Source organism: Protopterus annectens, chromosome 6.part1 (genome assembly GCF_019279795.1).
Source record: "Protopterus annectens isolate FY-2018-M chromosome 6.part1, PAN1.0, whole genome shotgun sequence".
NCBI lineage: Eukaryota > Metazoa > Chordata > Ceratodontiformes > Protopteridae > Protopterus > Protopterus annectens.
Genome location: NC_056738.1, coordinates 273055627 through 273080195, shown reverse-complemented (window position 1 = coordinate 273080195; position 24569 = coordinate 273055627). Strand labels below are relative to the sequence as shown.

Sequence of the window (24569 nt, the reverse complement as noted above, 5' to 3'; positions counted from 1 at the left end):
ACATGAGCTAGAAGAATTTCAGAACTTCAAGCACTCAGTTGTCGTTCTCCTTACCTTGTGTTCCATAAGGACAGAGTTTCCTTACGAACTAACCCGTCCTTTTTGCCTAAGGTGGTTTCAACATCAAATCTAAACCAATGCATTGACCTCCCTGTCTTTTTCCGGGAGTATTCAAATAGGTCTGAACAAAAATTACACTGTCTGGATGTTCATCGTCAATTAAGGTACTACTTGGACAGGACGAAACAATTCAGAAAATCTGATCAGCTGTTTGTCTCCTATGCGGAAAGCAGAAAGGGACTTCCAGTTTCAAAGGTATCTTTATCCAGATGGCTAACATCTCTGATTACCCTTGTTTATGAGATTAGACACCAAAACTGCCTAATAAGCCTAAAGCCCATTCCACCAGAGCTTTGGCTACTTCTCTAGCCTTCCAAGACAGACTGCCTATTGACACCATTTGTGCAGCTGCTACTTGGGCTACTCCTCACACTTTTATTTCCCATTATAAGTTGGATTTAGCTTCTAGGCATAGAGCTAATTTTGGTTCCACTGTTCTCAGGAGTCTGTTCCGTTAGGCCACCCGGGACAAGGTGCTAGGGACGCGGTCCCATCCAGCAAGAATGAAGGCGAGATAGACAACTTAACATATAGAAGTTATGTTCTTACCATAACGTTCCATGTTAGTTGTCTTCTTCTCGCCTTCTTCTTGCCCCAGCCTCCTTCCCCGTGGCCTGGACAGACCTAGAGGAGTTGTGATCGTGACCTCTCTTTCTACCACCTCTTTCTTAGCTATATGCTATTATGCATATTTCTTGTTTCAGGATGTAGGTCACCCTTCTTCTTCCTGTTGTTAGAGGTGGATTCTGTTTTTTACAGTTATACTGTTTCTGTTATAAGCTGGGGTTAGCTTACAAACGAGATCTGAGGTAACTCTCGCCTAGCATTGTGGGATATAAGGGGAGCCTCGAGCCGGTGGAACCAACTCTCGAGCTTTAGAGTGGCAGTGGAGCCGAGGTCGGCTCCGAACCCATCCAGCAAGAAGAAGGCGAGAAGAAGACAACTAACATGGAACGTTATGGTAAGAACATAACTTCTATTTTTAAAAGACTAAAATTAATACTGAAAACAGTGTTAACATCTTGGAACAAAGCCCAAGCTATAAACCAATTTGCCTTCCTGTCCTAACTTACTTTTGTAGCGACTGACTGGCCCCAAAAGGTATTGGATCAGTTGGACAGGTAAACAAGGAGGATGCTTCATGCTTATCACATGACTTATAAAAATCATTGTATACCAAGACAATATATTCCCCGTTCTGAAAGAGGTGCAGCCCTCCTCAAAATTGATTACTTGTATAAATCTGGAATCGTAGGACTGACACTTGTCAACATGAGGAAAATAAGTCTAAGATGACTTCCCTGTTTAGTTTGGCAGAAGCATATCAGCATCAAGTGGGAATGTAAATCAAACCAGAAGTAGATAAAAATCAGGCAGCAATGGAATGTGCCAAAAAACTGAAGAAAAGAAAGAATATAAGGTTAAGGATAAGATGGCAAGGAATGTGGAAAATGCATAAATATAGTTGCAAGTAGAAAAAAATGTTGGAACAACCTTATGTCGATCAGGATTGAACACAGGAATGGTTAAGGAGAGGTGAATTTAAACCAAAAGATGAAAGGTTAATGTTGGTGGCCCAAGATAGTGGAATACTTACACATTTGTTTACAAAGTCCATTGAACATGTGGGACAAACAAACAAATGTAGATTTTGTAAAACAGAATTGGAAACAGTCGCTCATGTTGTTGCTGATTGTGATCCACGAATGACAGAAAGATTGTATACTGAAAAGCTTAATAATGTGACAAGACTGTTGCACTGGGGATTGTGCGAACAGTATAATGTTGAAGTAGCTAAAAAACATTGGAAGCATGAGCCACAAAGCATTATAGAAAATAAAGTTTATATCACATAGGATCACCCATTGCCAACAGTTCAAAAAATAGATGCAAGAAAACCAGATTTAGTAGTCCAAGCAAAGAAGACAAAAGTAGCATTGATCACTGAAATTGCTACACCCAGTGACTACAATGTCTTGCGTGCAGAGAGACAAAGTCATAAAATGCCAGGATTTGTAGGCAGAAACTCGGGCAGGGTGGAAGAAGGATATCCAGACAGTTCCAGTAGTAGTAGTAGTAGTAGTAGTAACAACAGGTCTTATAAAAAAATAATTTACAATTATTCTTAGATATGATACCGATATGTGTAACTCCATATGAACAGCAGGGGGAGTCATTACTGGGCACATTGCAGGTGCTGTGAAGAGCACTTCTGGCTAACATCAAAGATTGAAACAATACTAATTTCATGAACTTTAATTGTACTTTGACTTAGGAATGAACCCCATTCCTGTTAATGGTATTAGAAACCAAAAAAAAAAAATACTTGAGAAATTAAAAAAGTCAGAAAAGCATATATTCTCCCCAATCACATACCCATTAAAGATGGACCCTGCTGTTATATGTACCAAAAAACATTCGTGCTATATCATTTAATAGACATGACCTTGCTGTATCAGTTTATCTGTAAGGAGACCCTCCTTAGTTAGTTGTAATTTACTCTTCCGGTGTCACCTTGTGTCAGGACAAACTCTTCACAGTTGCTGCTGTTGTGAGTTCCTTTTACGACAAATGTTTGTTTTATATATCTCTGTGCAGAACAGGTGCTATATCTTTGCTGTTTTATTTTTGTGTTGTAGACTTGCAAGGAACCACCACGAACCACCATGAACAAAAAACGATTTATTAGGAGAGAGAACAAGCGCTTTCACGCACTAACCTAGTGCGCTTCCTCAGGTTACATTACAGAAGGCTAAGCCTTGTCTTTATATACAAAATATCCACCCTAATTAAACAATTAAATCAAACAATTGAATATGTTTGTCAGTATTTAAAAGGATAGCCAGATTTTTTAAAAACCATCGGTGTTGTTCCTAGTAGTTCCAAAAAAACATACACTTAATACTAGATATACGCATAAGATATTTTGAAAGCAAACCTGGCAGTCTCTATATCACTAGATTAGTTACATATTATTAAAAATTCATAAAGCCATATATATCGGAATAGCAGTCTAATTGCATACAAAGCCATTTATGAAAGATTACACATGTATAAATAAATAGCGATAATCCATATGCAATGTACAAAAAGCAAATAAATAGTTGGTCATGAACTACATGATAAATAAACCAAAATTTACATAAAATGTTGCACAAGATGTATGCAAGTAGTATGAGGCGAGAAGCAAGTGAAAAAGGGGGAAAAAGATAAAAAAATATAAAAAGGGACAAATAAGAGAAAAGAGAGGTAAAACGAGAAAAACGAAAAATAATGGGAAGAAGGGGGGGGGAGGAAAGGAAGGAAGGAGGTGAGATGAGTTAAAAGAAAAGGGAGCGAACAAGAAAAATGGATAAGGTAAGAAAAGAAACCAAGGACAAGAAGTCATATAGCTCATCATAATGTGATGGATGACTACATCAATTATATCATTTAAAAACATGAACAACAATATTGATATTAAAATAATTTCATATATTACCCAATAGGGCAGGTCTGATACTTAACGCTGAGTTCAAGCCTGGTTCTATGTGTGCCCTAAGGTTAAGAATCCATTTTAACTCATTCAGTTCAAGAGCACCTACCATATCTCCTTCTCTCCTGTTGCAATATAGCAACTGCAAAACCCTAAACTTAAAAATATGTAACGGAAACTGTTGGCAGTGTCTGGCTAACACATTGGTGGTATTTCCTTTTCTGATATCGTACACATGGTTATAAATGCGGTCCTTAAACCTACGCGTAGTCAGTTAGTTGTAATTTACTCTTCCGGTGTCACCTTGTGTCAGGACAAACTCTTCACAGTTGCTGCTGTTGTGAGTTCCTTTTACGACAAATGTTTGTTTTATATATCTCTGTGCAGAACAGGTGCTATATCTTTGCTGTTTTATTTTAATATGTGCTTCCTAGTGTTTTCGGTGGACTGGTGAACTTTTGAGATAGGCAACACTGCTCTAGTGTAGTGTGATGTTGTTTTGCTTTCTGCTGAGTGGTGTGCATGCCCTGAAATGCAGGTGCTTTGGAGAGAAAAACAGACAGAGAGAAAGGAAGCACGTCTTTGTTGTAGGCCCACAGCGGATGATTTCCCCACAGATCAGTTGATATGTTAAGATCATAGAAGTTTTTTCTTTGCTTAATGAGGTATCCTAAACTCTAGTATTACAGTGGATATCCTGCATGATATTTTTTTTTGGTATAATGTAAGACCATCTGTTTGCGAATATGATGTCCACACCTGTTTTTCTGAATAACAGAGAACATTTCATGAATCACTTGCATTAAGCAACTGTTTTTCTGCTTTGTACTGCAGGGCTGTCATTCCAGGACTTTTACCAGCGCTGTCGAGAGGGATTTCTTGTAAACAGTGACCTTACCCTTCGGGCACAGCTCACAGAGTTCAGAGACCATAAGCTGATACGCACTAAAAAAGTGAGTTCGAGACTTTGCCAATTTTTTTTACTACATGTCTGATTGTTGGCTTTGACTCACTGTCAGATTTACTGTCTTAGGCAAGTGATCTTTACTTTATCCTAAGTTCAAGTCCATGTTTTTGTTGCAAGTTTCCATCCATAACTATGGCTTTACAGGTACTTAACTTCATAACTAAATGGTGTAAAACGAACAAGCCCCATTTTCCTTCCAATATGATATTTCCATAGGTCCTTCCCTGTAGTTCTTCATAGTGTCACCCAGCAGTGGGCTGTCTGCTATTCAACTGTTTAACATAATGCAGATAAGTTCCTTTTAATGAAAGGAGGGGAATACATGCCTGTGTATTAACTAAGAATAATCTGGAAATAATCACAGTAAATGAAACATCTTATGCAATTTAAAACAAACCAAAAGAACCAAAACGACTACAGAAAGAAAAAGAATTGAGACAAAACAACTATCTCCGCTATGTGAGACAATACAAGTGAAACAGGACCTGGTCAAGTATCACAAAATTTATTCCAACACGAACAAGCACAAAAAAACAATTTTTTTTGTGCTTGTTCATGTTGGAATAAATTTTGTGATACTTGACCGGGTCCTGTTTCAATCTTATGCAATTTTGTACATGTATAAAATGTAGAGTAGCTGAGGTGAGGCATAAAGTTGGTGCAAAGAGGATGAAGATCAGAGAATCCTGCCTCCTTCAGTAGTTGAAAGACCGAATGCATATATCAGTTACTGCCAGGAGGGAGCCGTCTTTCTAAGAGGTTCTTCGCTATGATGATGTACTGCCTGCTGTTTGCTTTAGTTTGTAGCAGTAGTCCTTTCTTCTTGGTAGGTGTGTTCAGTAGAAGGCCTAAACCAGGAAATTGATGTTTATGTCCACTTCAACTCTGGCTCAGACTGATAGCATGTGACAGGACAATGACCATGATGTGTACTTTGAGTAAAAATGTAGGGGACAAAAAATTATTAAATGTAGCATCTTTGCATATGCTCTTCCTTTTTCTTTCCCAGGACATACCATTCTATAAAAACATTATTTTTTAGTCTACAATTGTCAGTGGCTGCCCACCTAAACTTTGCTGTCTTGTGTAGAAATAAATTAGTCCTTCAGTCATTATGTATACAAAACTTGTGACATTCAACGTTATTCTAACACAAATCATTTGCATGTGCAGTTTTCGATTAAATATGAATATCTACACTCATCTGATACATACATTGTTTTACATAAAATTTTCCTGCCGTATTTTTACATGTTAATACATTCCTATAAATCCTTAAGTCCCATTAGATTTTTTGCATGAATAAACTAGATATGGACTTTAATTATTTTTTAGTTACTTCTGGCTTGCCCTCATGACCAAATCTACAAAGGGAGACACAAGTAACTCCAATGTAACCCACACTGAGAGAGTTTTTGTATTATGTATTTTGGAGGAAATATTTACGTAATTAACTTTGAAGATGTAGGTGGTGCATTAGTTACCCCTTGGCTTCCGGATGTTGAATTAGGCCATGACAACAAAGCTGAAATGTTTTAATGAAGGTACGAGTGGATAAGTACTGCACAACCTACATCTCCAGAACTGATTATTGCTGTTATACCTTGACCAAACTATTCTTTTCTGTTTATGTTCTGCTTAAAAGACAAACCCACCACCGTAAATAGCACAAGTAACCAAAAACTGAGGGTAATGTTACTCAACACCAGAAGTCTAAACCTCAGAATGCATGCACTCGAGGCACTCCTCAGTATGGAGAACATCGATAACTGTGCAGTAACAGAAACCTGGTTTAAGGCTCTAAAGAGCACCCAAGCACTACCAGGCTATAATATAACTCATACCATACTTTTCTGCCACAGAACCCGGACCGAAACTCAAAAGGCGGGGGTGTATCCATATTCATCGAGGATACCCACACCTTCAGGTTAGTGGTGCAGCACAATGCCTCAGAGATCATCCATGTGCAACTAACAATGGGGCAAAACTATTATTCAAATTGTAGCTTGCTACAGATCACCCACCATGACCCAGGACCCCCATTCTGCGTTTCTGGAGACACGGGAAAATATGAAGGTCCTACCAAACACCCTAATATTGGGTGATTTCAATTACCCAAACATTAACTGGGAGAACTACTCAAGTACTAACTTGCCCAACGCTTCCTAGAATTTATAAACTTGAATGCCCTGGATCAACTGGTCAAAACCCACACCAGAGGTGACAACATATTGGATCTGGTCATCACCAACATGGGCGACTGGTGTTCCACACTGGAGGTCAACCCCTCACTGGTTAGATCAGACCATAGACTAATCACTCTGGATATCCACATTCCGCCCCCACCCCCAATCAAGGAAACCACTGTGAAAAACTTTTCAAAAGCAAACTTCACGTTACTTAAGACCAAGGTTTAAAGGTTTACAGCCCCCATGCTAAAGGACAACGCTGTCCAAGCTGCTGAATCCCTTACAAAGGCACTGTATGAGCACCTGCAAGAATGCATGGATCGTGCTATCCCAAGCAAAACCAAGACTGACTCTTCCAAGAAAAGGAACCCAGTCTGATGGACCCCTGCCATAAACAAGCTATACAGTAGAAGGAGAAAACTAGTACAGAAAAGAGTAAAATCCCAAGAAGGAAAGACATCCCTGATCAGTGAGATTGTCTATAATACCAGAATGAGGAATGGTGTCGAAGGTCTTAGCGAGGTCAAGGTAGGCTGTGTGTACCACCTTTCCCTCGTCTATAGCCTTGGTAACTGTTTCAAAGAAGTCCACCAGGTTTAGGAGGCATGATCTGCCCTTAAAGCCGGACTGGGTAGGGTCCAGTGTTTGGAGGTTCTCAATGTCTCTGGTAATGAGTTCCATGATGATGCGCTCCATAGCCTTGCAGACCAAGTTAGTCAGGCTTATAGGGCGATAGTTCCCGGGGTCCGTTGTGGCTCCACCTTTGTGGAGCGGAATAACCCTTGCTGTGCGCCACTCTATGGGTATGTAGCCTGTGGAGAGACTGAGTTTGAACAGTGTGTTTAGGTGAGGGGTTAACTCGTCTTTGAGCTTGTGTAGGACGCAGCCTGAGACACCATCCGGTCCCATTGATGCTGTGTTTTTGGCTTTGGAGAGGGCTGTTTTAACCTGAGTTTCTGTGATTTCAGGGACTCTACATTCTTCTGGTATGGTTATGGGCCCTTTTAGGGGTGAAATGGGGGTGATGTTTGCGCTGAACCTGTCTGCCAGAATGTTGGCGATATCAGTCGGTTCAGTGTATTTTGTGCCATTCTGCACTAACTCCGAGCAGATCTGAGCATTAGTACATACGCAGTAGTCCCCTAAATACAGAAAATGTAATAAGGGATCTGGGGACCCAAGTAGATAGTAATTTCTCCTTTGATAATCATATTGCCAAGGTGGTTAGAAAATCTTTCTATGTGGCCCACCTAATCACAAAAGGGTTCGCATCTAGAACAAAAGGTTATTGTGCCCCTCTACTCATCAAACCCATCATAGAGTAGAACGCCCTATTTGGGATGTACCTTACAAGACACCTGCAACAGGTGGAAAGACCACAGAAGTACCTCACCAAGAGGATTACTGGCCTCAAACAGATACCCTATGCAGCTCGACTGAAGAAACTCCAGCTGAACTCGGTTGCATACTGCTTACTTAGAGGTGATATCTGCCTGACATACAAGTCATACAAGGCCATGTCCAACCCACAATTGATGGACATGCTCCACCTAAAGAAAAACAAATCCCTGACAGCCTTACGCTCTAGGGATCTAAACCTCAACACAACAATAAATAGGACATGCTGGAGGGATAGATTCCTGTCCCAGAGACTTCCCATACTTTGGAACATGATTCCAATCTACATTAGGCAGAGCCCCTCACTAATGCGCTTCAAGAGAAACCTTGACGAGTAGATGGGAAACAGAAAATTTACCCCAGGGATCACAGCAGTGGCTCTGCTGGACAGAGGCACTGGAAACTAATGGCTCTGCTGAGCAGAGGCACAGGGAACTAATCTAAGGGGGCGGCAAAAGCCAACGCATTCTGGCTAGGCTTATAGATGCCATCGGGCAGATAGCCTAGTACTTACCTATGAACTTTTGTAACTTTCATGTATGTAAATGCACTTAAGTAGTTCTGTGACAAAGTCCATACAGAGAAGCAGAACATCACATTACCAGCTGTAACAAATGGCTGTATAAGTTCACACCTGCTCCCACTAATTTATAGGCAATGATAGGGAATATCCCTGCTAAGATTATACTAAATTTCTGTGTGCCTCAGAGATGTAAGGTCAAACATGCAGTTGTACAGTCTCACAAGCAGTATATTCAAATCTTGAGTTTTGTCCTAGAGCGAAGTCCAATGTGCACACTTTGAATGTAAAGTAAACACTGTCACGTAATATTTGTTGCCTGTGCTTAAATGTGCCGGTTACTGTATGTGCTGTATGGCTTTAATTATGATCGAAAAATTTCCTATTTCCATAGGCATGTAACTCTGGGGGACAATGCTTTTTTAACCTGGAATAACATTTCAGGGAGCACTAAGCTTTAAGTACTGCAAATGTTTGCATATTTTCACTTTTTAACAACTGTGATGCATTTTGTTTTGAAAGCACCAATTCATTCTGCACAGTTCACTTTTCTGTACTCTGTTCATTTTACATATTGCAAAATTTACTGAAAACAACAGTCTTTTTAAAAAAAACAATAATAATGTCAGTCTTTTTTAAAAAAAAAATAATAATTTCAGTTGGCTCGACTTAATGTAGTTTTTTCTGCATTTTCACATTTCCATTGAAGACAGTTGCAAGCTTTAATCAGTCTGTCACACATGTTTGGATCAGTCATACAGCTTTTTTATGAGATTTTGTATGCCCAATCTTTGATAACAATTCATAGATTAGTATTAGGCTAACTGCCCTTGCAAGTCATTTTAAGCCTAGCCAATTATTCCTTGTGAGACTCAAACCCTGCACCTTGTGTTTACAAGGCAAACACCTTAACCATTAGGCCACCTTCCTAATATGTGGATATTGAATTATATACAAATGTTGCATTCTGGTTGGGTGGCTGGCTGTATTAACTACTTTCCTCATATGCATGCTTATCAGAACAGTACAATTTGCAGAACATATTTGTATGTATAGCTTTGAAAACCTGCACCCACAGTTACACAACATAAAATCAAATGTACAGCTCTTAACACTTAAACATTCCTTCCCATAGCTGTCAATCTTTCATGTTCAGAATGTGCAAAACTACCCGTCATTATGTGAAACAAATGGACAAAATGTGGAACGTATACTAAGAGTTTAGCTTCAACTAGGAAGCCTACAGGAGGGTTAAATGTGTCACTTTGTACTTATTAATTCATCAAAAGAACTTTTTATATTTTTTATTTATTTATTTTCCGGGGTAAGAGCATTAATCTCCATAGACCTTTTTCAGACTCAGCCTAGGTGCGCTGTCTGGTTAACTGACTTCCTCAGAGTCACACAGTTACGCAATATTTTTCAGTGTTATTTACCATGGATATCCATTAAAAAAATCCTATCACTGAATGAGTGATAAACATGTGGAACTGCAATGAATATGGACTTTTTAAAGCCTGAAAATGAGGAACAATTTTCACAGTGAGGTACATTTAAGAGGCATTTCCTTCCTATGCAGTTTTGCAGTATCACTGCTATATACAAATGAGTCAGATTTCTGTACCAGTAAATTTATTCAGGAGGGGCAGAAGTTATCGCTGTGTGTGTTGATACTTCTTATTCTAAAAATGCTAGCAAAATAAATGTTACGTAGTCACTCATAGTAAAATGAAAGGCTTTTAGTACAGAAGTAACCAACCTACAGACATCTGTGTCAACTTGGAGTAAAGAGAGTGATTTGGACACCACTCTTAGGAGTTATCCCCATGTTGGGCCTTGAATTCAGCCAAGGCCTTGCAGAGCGTCTGCTATAAAGATAGCAAGTTCTTTGAAATGTACAGCCATGATGAAATGATTCCGTACAAAGTCAATGGTCATTTGGCTGCAACTGCCTAGACCTCATGCTGCTGCACTGAATTTACTATAAGAAGCAGCATGTGAGCAGCCTTTTGTATGTAACAGTTTTTCTCATGGAGTAGTTGTATTTTGAATGTTGGAAAGAGAGAAGAATTTCTGGGATAGAAATGCAGCTACCAATACTGTATGCATGCCATGTTCTGTAAGTGCTGTCCAATGTCTGTGTTAGGCGAAGTTTCTGATAGACATTTTTTCAAATGCAAGGCCTTTGTTCAGAAGGCTATGAGAAATTTTGTCAGCCTGACCCAGTTATTGATTGGCTTATTAAAAGTAGTCTGTGACGTGTGTCCCATTCATCCATTCGTGGGGAGTTGCATCTGTCTCCTGTAGCAGCCCCATGAAGTGCTGATGCCATCCACAAAGTTTAGTAAGGAGTGGAAGTAGATTTCCAGGCTTTTCTTGTATATCACAAATGCGTTTATTTTCCATTAATTATACATATTGCTGTTATGTTGCTGTACATAACAAAGTGGTTCTATGTTGTCTTAATGTACCTGAGTATAGATATGTGGAATAAAACTCACTGTATACAAAGACTGAAAGTGTGATCTGCAAGGATGAAAAATTGCTGAAATGCCAAATCAACTTGAAGCCCTTGTGTAGTATTTTCATTTATGTAAAATGTATTACTAAGAAAATGAAGGGGAACATTTCAGCATAGTACCCTTATATTTAGCTGAAGTTGAGGATGCAATGAATTTGTGAAGTACCTGTTGGCTTTCGCTGCTTAAAATAACATACGATTTCTGGTATTATAACAAGGGGCAAAGTCCCCATCTACCCACCAGGCCAGCTCTTTTCAGTTCAGGAAGCATTTGGGATGTGACTGCTTTATTTTTCTATAAGCTAAAACTCCTTCCACTTTGTTGCAAGTATTGCTTTTAGTTCACTCATGTGGGATAGTGCCCTGTTAAGCGTCTTTCAGCTAATAACAGAGACGCACATTATTCACTGGACAGCAGTACGTTAATTGAAGGGCTGTATGAGGGCTCAGTATAAGGTTGCTGCTTCACAGCTTCAAGAACCAGTGTTCATTCCTAACTTCCACTGACTGTCTGTAATTTGCGTATTCTTACTTTGTTTGCATGGTTTTCCTCCTGGCACTGAGGTTTCATCTCATTTTCCAAAAATCATGCTGGTTGGTTGGCTGACTGCATTAAATTGTCTGTATATCATATTTATCCTTGCAGTTGGGCAAGTGTCATTGCTGAGAAGAGTCTGTGGGCCAGCCCACTTACCATTTAACAAATGTTAAATAAAATAAATTAATAGTCAAGTTAAAGTAAAACAGTAGTATTTCAAAAATATTCATTAGCCATCTAATAGGCTGTACTTTTGATTTTTCTGGAAGTTTAGCAAGGAGAGAGACGATTGCAGTTGTAAGCAGCTGATGAGCTTCAAGCGTTACATTAGTTCTTGGTCACCTCTGAAAACAGACTTCATAGTGGATTTACTAATTTAACAAAAAGGAAATTATAATGCACTATATTTTCTGAGGTGAATGTAGTTTGTGCTGGGGACAGGTGTTTATACTGCAGGAAGAGTAACAGATTTTGGAATCTAGCACTGGAGTACAGTAAGTTGGCACAATGGGCATGCTTCAGGGAGTTATTTTTTTTTGTTCTCATTTGTTTTTCTCTTCTTTGAATTACTGTTCTGTACACGTCTCATTAGTTTGCTTTGTATATCTGATTACTTTAAATCTTGTATGTTTTTTCCATGTAAAATTTGCATAGTTGTGGCAAGTACTATGCATTAAATTTTCTAGACAGCTGTAGTAATTAGACTATTCTTATTATTCAGGAAGTATATTAATACAAATCATTTTGTTCCACCAGTATTGTAAGAATGAGCGATATTAATTTAAAATGTACCCTGATTCCAAGCCTTTGTTCCTCAGTATTTTGGAGTTTGAGAGCTGTGGCACCTTCTCATTATTTAGATAACAGCAGTTGGGATAGAGACCCACCTGTGGTTCAGGCATCAAGGTCTGATTAGTATCCTCTACACTGGAAGAGCCAGGCAGGGAAGGGAGAGGAGTGAAGGAATCATGGCTTTGCTTGCCTTTCATGGCGTGTGATGGGGAAGGTTGAATATATTCTGGGTGGGGTGAGGGTAAATTGGGTGGTGTGTTCTTGTTAGTGGAGTCCTGAGAGACAACAGCTTGTGCTTTGGGTAGAGGGTCAAGGCTGCTTGGAGGGAGCACTCTTTGCAGAAATGCAAGAACATCCTCCATTAGCCCATTGTCCTCCCTTTCCTTCACTGGGTTATATGGGGGGAGTAAGGGCATTTAAAAAATGGAAAAATCTTCAAACTATCCCTCATGGCTCTCAGTGATGGCCCTTCCCAGCAAGCTCCACTAATCTCTCCAGCTTCTACATTTCCCTTTGTTAACACTGAGCAAGGTATGTAGCATCATTCTACAGGTGTTGGTGTAGCGATGTTACCAAATTTTCCTCTTCAATAGAGGCTATGCACAAAATGTATTTCTCGCATGCTTAGCTTTGCATTCAGTTAATCATGACATTGTGTAATTCTTTGAGTGAGTTGCAGTTGTGCTGTGTGAAATTTAAATTCTTATTAAATGCAAAGTACGAATGAGTGAATAAACAAATGTGAACATGTATATACTGAAGACAGCTGTGGGCTTTTGTTTGTAACTTGTATTAAAACTAGGAAGAATGAAAAAAGCTGAAGATGTGGACTGAAGTGTATAGAAGTATTTTTATATCTGTGCCAGACTTTCATGCAGTAACCAAATGTGTATCAGTGCACTTTTTCAACAGAATGCATAGACATCAGCTGAGGTTGCTACATTTGGCATGTAGCGCCTTCCATGAGGTGCAGCAAATTCAGTGCAGAGTATGTTAAGTGCTGAGGTGCAGAGGGTAGTGCCTCTTAATCTATAGCATGTGGGATGGCGTTGACACCTCAATTAAAAAAGTGCTGAGGTGCAGATGGTAGTGCCTCTTAATCTATAGCATGTGGGATAGCGTTGACACCTCAATTAAAAAAGATGGTATTTTGTTATTGATTTATAGTCATGTCACTTATCCTTTGCCATGAATTTCATTTGCATGATGTTTGTGGAAATGTGGCTTTTGTGGGAGCCTTTTTTGTATTTGTAATGTATGTTTGCTTGGGAATTCTTTCATACAACTGACATTGTGTAGTTTTTTTTAAATGCCTTACTTTCAGGGCCCCACTGCATTGAGGGAGGAAAATTTTGATGTGTCCTTCTTGTGCTCTGTTTCATCTCTTTGAGGATGAGCCTGCCCCATTGACTCGTGCACATTTTTACTCCCAGACTGACACGAGTGCCTTCAGGTTTCCCAGGTCTTCATTGCTGCTCACAGATGTGGACTTTTTACTTAGTTGGCATTATTGGAAACTTTTCACATTCATTGCCTGAATAAGCACAGTCCTAAGTTTACCTGAAATCATGGATCATGAGTCAGGGTCCACAAAAAAGCTCACCTTCTTGTCTAGGAATGAAGTAGATTGCTAATTGCTGTTAAAAGTGCTGGTTCTTCTACTCTCTGATTCAATAGTAGTGGAAAAAAAAGAAGCCCAAGGCCTACAGCACCCACTGTTTAACACTATAAGTTGAGCTTAGCAAAATCACTGTCAAATAAGCTTGTCCTAAAATCCCTAGCATTTGCATGAAAGGCAGAATGTGAGATCTAGAAATAAAAGCATTGTCCTGGTTCCATTTCAGAGTATATTTCATTCATGATGGTTTATAATTCCTCCATTAAGTTGCCAATCCTGGCTCTCATCCATGGATGAGTGTGAAGTTCACCAGGGAGGTTCGCTGCACAGGCATTCATTCTTGAGAGCAAGACTTTTCATCTGCCAAGTCATGCTCATGCCTCCCAAGTGAGAGAGAAGAAAACCTCTGTATACCTGAGGCATGTTTTTGAGTCTTAGTGCAGGCCATTGATTCACTATTCGTGCTCATTTGTTCATTGGCAAGACTGTCCCGTTTGATCACCCTGCACGTGTTCGTTGGGCATTGGTTTATTCTATCCCCATATTAGACTTCACTTATCCATTGTACAATGGAAAATGTTTTAACATTTACAAGACAGCATTCTACAGCAGTTAAGTTCATTGCGTGCAGCACTGCTGATGTTTATCATGTATTTGGCCAGCAGTGTTCTCATTGTCTGATCTTGCAGCCTGTACTAATGCCTTTCTAGAATGGGCTACAAGCAGGGCTGGCAGTAGCTGGTGGAGGTCTTCCTCTGACTCTTCAACTTTGTCAGTCAGTAGAAACAGAGATCCACCTGGAAAAGACATTGAGGTTCGCCCCTGCCAGATTACAATCATCCTTTGGAAAATTATGAAACCTTCTTTAGTGTGCCTTTCTGATTTTTTTTATTCATTTCCTAAGAAACCTGTTAATGCCTATATTAAAAATAAAGTATACTTGGTTGTCCAGCAGTTTGAGCTTATGAGTGAAAATGAAGTGTTTACTACTTAGAAGCAGATTGCTGATCACTTTTTTAGGCCTTCCATCCCTCCACCCCAAGAATGGAAATTTGTACTTAATAGGTATTCCTAATAAAATTCCTGTATTATTACTTCTGTTTAGTGTTGGTCTACAAATTTTCAACATTAGTCCTCTTTTCCTCTGCACTATGTCAGAGACTATTTGGAGGTTTGATAAAAGGATTCAGACTTCTGTTTTTCACCTGTGAATTCTTGGCTGTCATATTTCCATGGAAAAGCTGTCCATCCTTTAAAGATGTGGAGGTGTGAGAATCTGTAGAGTTCCTTGTAGTCTGTTGTACTTTTAAAATTGCAGAGCTGATGGCCAGGAGTGTGCCTGCCCATCTTAAAGGGTAGCATTGCTCCAACTGTCCTCAGTGTATGAAAGAAGGAAAGAAGTATGCTACATTGTGTTAGTTTCCCTTTAGTTTGGAGACCTCTCTCAGGATGTCAGTGAGACTTCAAAACCAGGTAAGGCTTTGTTTTTTTTCAGATATACAAATCTTTACCCCTTCCCATTTGCTAAGTAGCAGGCCACTTTACCATCTCATGTTTGTGGAAATTACTAAAGAAGACTGATTTATTTGTCTTCTTAGTAGAACTAACTGCCCCCTTTAGGGTTCTTTGTTGGGCTAGCAATTGTTCCAGTTTGCAGTAGCTTGGACTGCCATCAGGAGGTATGAGGTGAATATTATGGAAAGAGGTCAGCATTTCTTGGCCTGTCCTGTCACATTACTTCTGAGTGACCAGTTGATGTCAAAGTTGCTTTAGCAGTTTGACTTTCCTAGGTAAGGGACCAGTAGAATGTCTTAGTGGAATGGAGGAGACGTTCCTATATCCTGTGATAACTAAGAAGGTGATCTTTGGGACGTCCTATCCACTTCTCTTTGTATGTTTTCATCCTTCTTGTCACTTATATGAAGCCTTATATAGCTACATGTCTGGCTTTGATTTCGCTACTTTTATATTTTGGATGACATTGGTAGATAAATTAGATGACTGTTGGCATATCTGCATTTGGAAGCATCTGAAAGGTTTCTAGTAGCCAACATTTTCAATATTAAGAGCCGTTTTGTTTTTTCCTTTCCTCTTTTCCAAGGCTATTACCTCAAGGTGTTCGCTCCAATGAGTACTTCAGCAGTACAGCCTTCTGATGCCCCCCCATTATGTGATTACTTATTTGTGTATATTCATGGCTTTCAGCCATATTATTGGAGATGGTGCTTGCATGGGTTTTGCTTTGAATACTGTCACCTGAGGAACACCATTAAATAGAAAAATCCACCCTGCTACCAGTGCAGTAGCTCTATTTTAGAGGTGCTGTATTGAATTCCATCTTCAGCATTACCTTTTCCCTCCAGGGAAAAAACAGGAGATTATTGTCACTTGGACTGCTTCACAAATGTAAGTTCGAGCATATCTATTTGTACACCTTCTAGGGCTTATAGTGACTTTGATCACTGATGGCTATGAATTGCCTTTAATTGGTCCTGCATTGGACAGATGTTACATTGAGTATCCCTCCCATTGTGGGTTATCCTCTCCAGCCAGCCAACATTTGGCATCTTGCTTCAGTGATGACAATTATCATGGTATCTCTTGCCGACTGCTTAAATGTACTTGTCCCTCTTGCCTGACAGTTTATTTCCACTTGCATGGTTTAGATTTCACTTCTGCATATCACTAGCTTAAACAAGCCTGTATTTTTAAGCCTTTCAATTTTCTTTTTGTGAGAATTCTGAATATGAGAAGAATGGTTGAAGAACACTCGTGGCAGTCTCCCTACAGGACTGGTTTCTTTTTTTTTAGTGTTTAGGAGGACACTGTAGTTTTGCCTTAATTTTTGTTTGTAGGCTTGACTAAGACCATAGTCTTCATAAAGGTAGATCCAGAGCCAGGATCATCATTGACTAGTGAAAGTTTCATTTTCCATGTAGATACGAGGCCTAGGAGATGTACACTCCCAGTTTCCAATGTCCTCCCTTTCTTCCACCTTTACCTCACAGTCTGATCTTGAGGACTGATCCCTTGTCTCTTTGTTTCACAGATTTGAGGCATTTAGGGCCTCCTGCTTCAGCCCATCTGAAGTTTGTTGACTCAAGTCAGAAAGGATCAGAGGGTAAGGCTGCACTAGAATTTTGTGGTCCGGGCTCTTAAAAATTGAGCCAATCTTTGTGGAGACTTGAAGCTGCTGATGCAAGATTTCACTTTTTGATACTTCATTTGCATGCCATTGCCATGAAGGATCTCACCTCCTTTTGCACACCACCCTCTTTGTAATCTCATTTATATGTAGGTCCCATCCAGTCCCAGCTCTCTACATGCACCCACTTGCATGTTCACATGATCTGGCTACCAGAGCTGGAGGGTTTCAGGTGTACATCAGTGCTTGCTTCCTTTCAAAAAGCAGGCGTGGGTTTTTGTTTCTCAAATTGGTGGTTTCCTGTTTGTGAGATGGTACCACCTTTAAGAAGGTTTTGAGGAGCTTGCTTTCTTACCTGGACCTGGGTCTGGGTTTAGACCTTTTCTAGAAGACATCCCATGCAAGTATTTTGATAATCCATCCCTTCAAGTCGGCTCTTGTTGATGTAATCATGTACATTTGCAGGCTGTCATTTTTTACTGCTGTCAGTTGGGCTGAAGCCCAATGCTATCATCAGCAGACTGGAGTGAGACTTCGTCTTATCTTAAGGTTAATTTCTAAGTAGTCGTTTTGGGCATTACATTTCCAGAGCATGCTCCCAGCCTCCGTACAAACAGGCAATGCAGCCAGAGAGTATATTTCTGTACTGTTTGTGTAGGGCCTTCAGGTGTGACTATTATAGTTCCCAGCTTCTAGGGCCTCCTGTTGAAGTGGGTCCTGGCCTTCACTGGAGATCACCCTGTGTCTGCAGTCAAGGTGGATTTTGCCTTCACCATAGCGACTACCATGATAACCCCTTGTATTTATATTCTGGACTGGATGCCTTGGCTGTAATGGCAGGTGTGTCTGTGACAGACAGCATAGCTGTGTTTTCCCCCTTGGTGAACATCCTGTAGAGCCTGTGACAGGTCACTTATTTAAGAGGAGTGTCTCCTTCAAGCAGGAGCTTTTAGTCTCTGCCAAATACCTTCTTAAATAAGTACCTCATTAACTTCCCAGAGGGATTTCTTCTTGTCCAGCTGACATTGTTTGTCTAGGAGGAAAAGAAGGCCCCTTAAATCGTGCAGGGACTGGTGAAATGCCCTTTTACTGGTCTTTTCTGTAGAATCTGAGTTCCTTGTAGCTTTTTTTAACTAAGCACACTGCCCTAGATTAGAGGGTGGGGACAGACGTCCAGGCTTTTGGAGAAGCAGTAGGAGGAGCTCTCTCTCTCTGGGTTCACTGGTGCTGCAGTTTCAGTCCCTCTGTAGGGTCCTGCAAGAGAACTCCAGAGCAGACACAAACTCTGCTGTTCACTGGGTGGCAGAGGATACTATGCCTCTTGAGTGAGGGTGCCTTCCTCTTTCCCTTCTTACTGTTGATCTTGGATCTCTTCAACCCTTGGGAGTCCCTTTTCTATTTTCTTGTAGAGTAATTGGAGGGCTGAGAGATACTTTAAAAGTTTGTCCATTTTTTTCTCATGATGTGTTCTGGGGTATTGTCTGGCTGGTCCCCAGCCTCAGGGAGTTTCAAGCGTTCACTGTCTGTAAGGGCGCAAAGTGAGTGAACCTTTTTTTTGTCCATGAGGACAAACTCAAGCTTCCCCAAGCTTGGGCTTCTTGGACAGGGAAAGGAGATTGTCCATGGCGACTTTCCTGTGCTCCTCAGTGACCGCCGCTTCAGGATGTTTCTTTCACACCAATGTCTTTTGAGCCTCCCACACAAAGACCCATCCATTGACTAGCTGATCCTATGCTAGCCCCTTTCAGCTTGAGATGGTTGCCCCACCTGGGCTTTTTGCACTAGTGCATGTTTCTAGGCTGTGTGAAGTAGTAATATATTGTCACTCTCTTCTCTCCTTCACAGACACTGTGAACAAAGCCTTGGATTCTGGACTAGTAACATCAGTAATTCTATTAGACCTCTCAAAGGCTTTCGACACAGTGTCACATCCCAAGTTACTTCAGCAACTATTAATAGTAAGATACTCTCAATCCACCTTCAAATGGTTCTATAACTACTTAGCTCATAGACAGCAATGTATCAGATGGCAAGGTAGCCTGTCTGAATATCTAGTTAATAAAACAGAAGTCCCTCAAGTGTCTCTTCTTGGGCCTCTCTTTTTTAATATTTTCATAAATAATCTGCATACTGCCTCCCTTCAAAGTACGCTCATCCAATACACAGACTACTCCACCATCATCCCGTCCTCCAAAACCTAAGTATAGCATAAAATGCCTTTATATTCATACAAACCTGGTTAAATGAAGCACAACTTCTACTAAATCCTAAAAAATCTAAGCTTTTGCTATTTTCATCTAAATCAATCTTACAAGACAGCAACATATGCTCACAAGACAGCACAAAAAATTGAAATAGTAACATATGCCAAACTATTAGGCATTACTATAGACCACAAACTTACCTTTGGAAAATGCGTATTTAGTACAATAAAAAAAAACTGTTAATCTTGGCAGACTCTATAGACACAAACTTTACATGGCTAAACCTACCAAAAAGGCACTTGCCAATAGCCTCCTGCTTCCATTTTCACCAACCTCAACCAGTCTCTTAACAATAAACTCCAATCATGCTACCATAAAACTGTCAAATTTACAACTGGCATACATTACCGATCACACCACTGTCAGGCCCTTAATGAATTAAACTGGCTTGAATGCAACACTACCTCAATTCCACCCAGCTAACTCTAGCTCATAAAATAATCTACAGACCAAACATCTGCTCTGCCCTACAGCACATCCTGCAACCATATTCGCTATCCTACAGTCTGCGCACCACTATTAAACTTAGCAAAAGAGACGGTCAGAAACATTACTCCTATACCACTGTTAGGATATGGAATGCCCTTCACCCAGATATCACTCTCCTAGACTCAGGAATGCCCTTCACCCAGATATCACCCTCCTAGACTCATTAAAAACATTCAAACTATCTTTGAAGAAATATTTCCTCAACAGTCAGATCTATTCCTGTGCCCAAAATTATAGGCCACCATAAATTATCATATATGTTTCTTTTTTCTTCCTATCCCCCTGTTTTCTTTTTCTCTGTCTTCCTACCAACCTCATCACTAAGAAATATACTACTTCTCTTTCTCTCTTCTCTTTTCAGCCACTATTCTAATATAACTTTTTTCCCACACCACATTTCCATTTTATATTTTTTACCTTCCATGTCTAATACCTAAATGCCTTAACACCCCCTTACTTTTCTTTTCCTATTTACTGTTGCACTACTACTTCCTGCCTCCTTCTCTCAAACCTTTACAATTCAGTTGTTCCTAACTACGTTATCAATTCAGAAGTTCTTTTGAATACACCTTGATAAATCGTATTTTAATTTTTGGCACATTGTGCCTAATATGTGTATATAGCAACTCTGTCAGTTGTTGTCATTTGTATATGTATATAGTAGCTCTCTCAATTTTATTAACACCTGTCGTACTTCTTCTTCTTTCGGCTTTTCCCAGTTAGGGGTCGCCACAGTGGATCACCTGTCCGCTCATGACTGGCAGTGGAGTTTTACAGTGTCGAGTTGCCAGCCCGGCACCCAGCCTTCCACAGAAGACACACGCACTCACACCTAGGGCCAATTTAGAGTGTCCAATCCACCTGCAGCATGTCTTTGGGATGTGGGAGGAAACCAGAGTACCCGGAGGAAACCCACGCGGCCAGAGGGAGGACATGCAAACTCCACACCGAAGGCACCCCAGCCAAGGATCGAACCGGTGAACCTCTTGTTGTGAGGCGACACTGCTAACCACTGCACCACTGTGGCTACCCTATTAACACCTGTTGTACTACTTAACCTATATAATTTGCTTTGTTAAAATAGTTTTATGCCTTTAACTATGTATATTTTTTAGCAGTGGAACTTTTCTTCCCGGGCCTCCACTGAAAATGGTACCTTTCATCCTAATTGGGCTTGAGGCATGGAGGATTTTGAGGAGGGATGCTTTCTTTCCCTTTCCACATGCTGACACCTCCATGTCAGGTGTAAGAGGTAAACTAGGTTTGATGGAGGAGAGTCAGTTGAGCTGAGGCAAATTTCCCTATAAGGTCATCCCATCCACTCACTTTAGGAGTGGCAGATGGTTTTAAGGTGGCTGCTTATTAGCCTTCTTCTCCGTGGGCATTTGACCTTATTCTAGGTCTTGCCTTGGTCTGGGCCTTTTGAGTTGATCCTTCCTCATTCTGAAGGAGGAGTCCATGTCATGTCTCCAAGGAGAGTGTATGTCTTCCCTCTTATCTTCCAACCTTTTCATGGGAATCCCTTGCTCCAAGAAAGGCTCTGGCTGAAATTTTGATTTGGGTGAATGGGCATATGTCCCATTTCTTCCTAGGCTGTACAAACATCTGGGTGGATGGATGAGTGCTCTTGTTCTAATGGCCTACTTAACTGAATAAACTACTTGAAACTTCAACAAGGTGTCTTTATTCCCTCCCACAGGGAGGGTATCAGAGAGAGTGTCTCCTAGATATGCTAGCTAAAGTGATTTTATGTAGATGAATCCTTTGTGATATGTAAAATAAACTCGACTACAATTAATTGCATAAATCCCATCCTTATTAGCTGTGGTATATCTACCCAAAACTTGAAATCTTTTTCCATTAATCCTACTAAATGCAAGAGCAATCTCATTACAGCCTGAGCATCCAGAGCAAGAAAAGGCACTCCCTGCTTACCTGCACAAGGTTATTTAAAATAACTCATTGTAAGCCCATCATACAGGCTTCTGCCTCTGTAATATGATATCTTAGGAACTGTGCCTGCCAAGTTATGTAAACAGGGTCATCCAGTAATGGGCCACACAGCCTTTTCACTTGTTTCATTATTTCTGACAAAAGATTTTGTTTTCACATTATATAATCAGTTGTAATACTCTTGTTCAGTCTTTTAATGTTATTACCATGACATTCCAAGGGCTGCACAGCCTTCCAGTATGCTGAATCTGCCACTGACAGATCAGAATCTCTTTCTGAATAAGTATTTCCTTCACTTTCACTGCTTCCTTTAAAAAGCTTCCGTCTTCGAGTAGTCTCCTTAGGGGAAAAGGCAGTGGAGTCAGTGGAACAGTTACTTTGCTCCGCCATGATTAATAATAATGAGAATTGCCTGCCTAAGACTGGCCCTACTATCAGAGGCAAGGGAAAGACAAATCAGTGTTAAGAAGGGCCAGTATAAGGGAAGAAAATGGCAGTGAGGCTATAGGGGGAAGCCTTTGGGCCCCAGGACTCTATACTCCTAGGGAGCAGCCATAACCACATGAAACATCTCATCCGCACACCATTCCCAAAAAAAAAGACATCACCTTAGCATTGCCCCTACCATAGTAGGAAGAGTGATCTAGTGCATATGAAAAATGAAATTGCATCACAAAAGACAAATGGGTGCTGCAGAAAATATTCCAGGGATACAGACTACAGTTACCAAAATCAAACAGTCATTTCACCTATACCAGGCTCTCAAGTGCATGTGGTCCCTCCCATCCTGAAAAAGCTTTTACAGCTAGTAGCCATCGAACCTGTACTGGAATAGGGTGGGCTCTACTGAAGATTTGTCCTAATATCCCAAATGGAGTCCATGGAGGCCCAGCTTGGACTTGTGGAGGTTAAACACCTGTCTCAAGGTTCCAGAATTCAAGCCCTGCTACCACTACTCTTCCCTCAAACTTTGATTGTTAAACTTTATTTCAAGGATGCCTATCTTCATATAACCATACCCTGGGAACACAGTCACTTTCTCATATTCAAGGCTTTGAGCTTCCATAAGCAGTTTATCTCCTTACCCTTTGGATTGGCTACTACACCCATGTTTTGTTTTATAAAGTGCCTATCTCCAGTAATTGCGTATTGTAGAATTAAAGGCATTCACATTTACTTCTACCTAGATGATCACCTCATTTAGGCAGTATTTCAGAAGGAAATAAATAGAGCTTTGCATTTCACCTTGCACTGTTTTCAAAACTGAAGGTTTTCCTTCTGCATCCTTAAGTCAAATCTCTCCTTGTTCAAGAAATTGGCATTCTTTGATTCCTTAATGGATTCCACCAAACAGAAGCCTATCTCTGTCTACACAAGTGGAATCTCTGATTCAATACTTAAAAGAAGATGACACTCGAAACAATGGTTGCAGCCAGGGAATTCCTGAGGGCAATGAGATTTCATGACCACTACAGTTTTGATTGTTCTCTAGGACAGAATGCATATGAACTTCAGTGGTACCTGAGAAGTACCTGAAACCAGCATTCATAGTCCCTGGAGGTTGTGATCCTTTTACTACTTTGCATATCTGAAGCATCTTAGCAGCATAATATCTTCACCAACTTACTCTGTTCCTCTTGCCCTCAGTCTACCATAGTCCAGTATGCGGATGACTCTACAGTCATTACTATTGCCAACTCACCGTCTGAACTCCTGTCAGCTACCCAGTCATCCCTTAACTCAGTAGAGACATGGCTCTCAAGTAACCAACTCATCTTCAACCCAAAAAAGACAAAATTGCTACTCTTTCTTCAAAAAAATGTCAACTACATCAAATCGTCCTTCTCCATATGTCCCTAAACAGTATTCCTATTGAGGTTGGAACCAGCACAAAACTACTTGGTGTTACCACTGATGAGCCACTAAAATGTAATCTGCAAATAAATAATTGTATCAGAAAAAACTATCAGAAACTAGAACTCCTGTATAGAAATTAAAAATTCCTAACCACTGAAGCCAGGATTACTCTTTCGCATGCTTACCTACTACCTTGCTTAACATATTGTTCCCAAATACTCACAAATCTAAACTCCTCTCTACTTACAAAGCTAGAGTCAACTTGCAACAAGATAGCAAGATTCGCAACTCAACAACCCTGTAAATCCCACCACTGTCCATCCCTAAAATACTTGAAATGGCTTGAACTGCTGCACCTGCTTGTCCATTCACAGCTCCAAATCATACACTCCATTCTATATCAACCAGCTTTCTGTCCAGCTCTACCATCCCTCATCTCCCACTATTCCCCTACAAAACTTCTCCGAAGTTCATCCCAAGACCTATTAAAGGTCTACAAACCCAAGTTAAAAACGGGGTACAACACTTATAGCTACCACCCCTCTGTTGCATGGAACAAACTCCCACTTGAAATCAGGACCCTCACAAACCCTAAACAATTTAAATCAGCCACCAAAGAATATATTAAAAAGAATTGGATCTGCCACTGTACTCACCCTCTGACTACATCCATCTTAAATGGCAACCATCTATGCCCTTTACTCCTTACTCTCCTCCCCTACA

General features: G+C 40.3%; 1 protein-coding gene across 1 annotated transcript in view; it reads left to right on the top strand.

Annotated features, from left to right (window-relative positions):
- The window catches only part of ORC2 (origin recognition complex subunit 2), an 829308-nt gene that overhangs the window by 799854 nt on the left and 4885 nt on the right, over window positions 1-24569 (top strand). The window contains exon 16 of the mRNA XM_044075702.1: window positions 4430-4548. Within this exon, the coding sequence (XP_043931637.1) occupies window positions 4430-4548 (119 nt within the window). The remainder of the gene's footprint in view (window positions 1-4429; window positions 4549-24569) is intronic.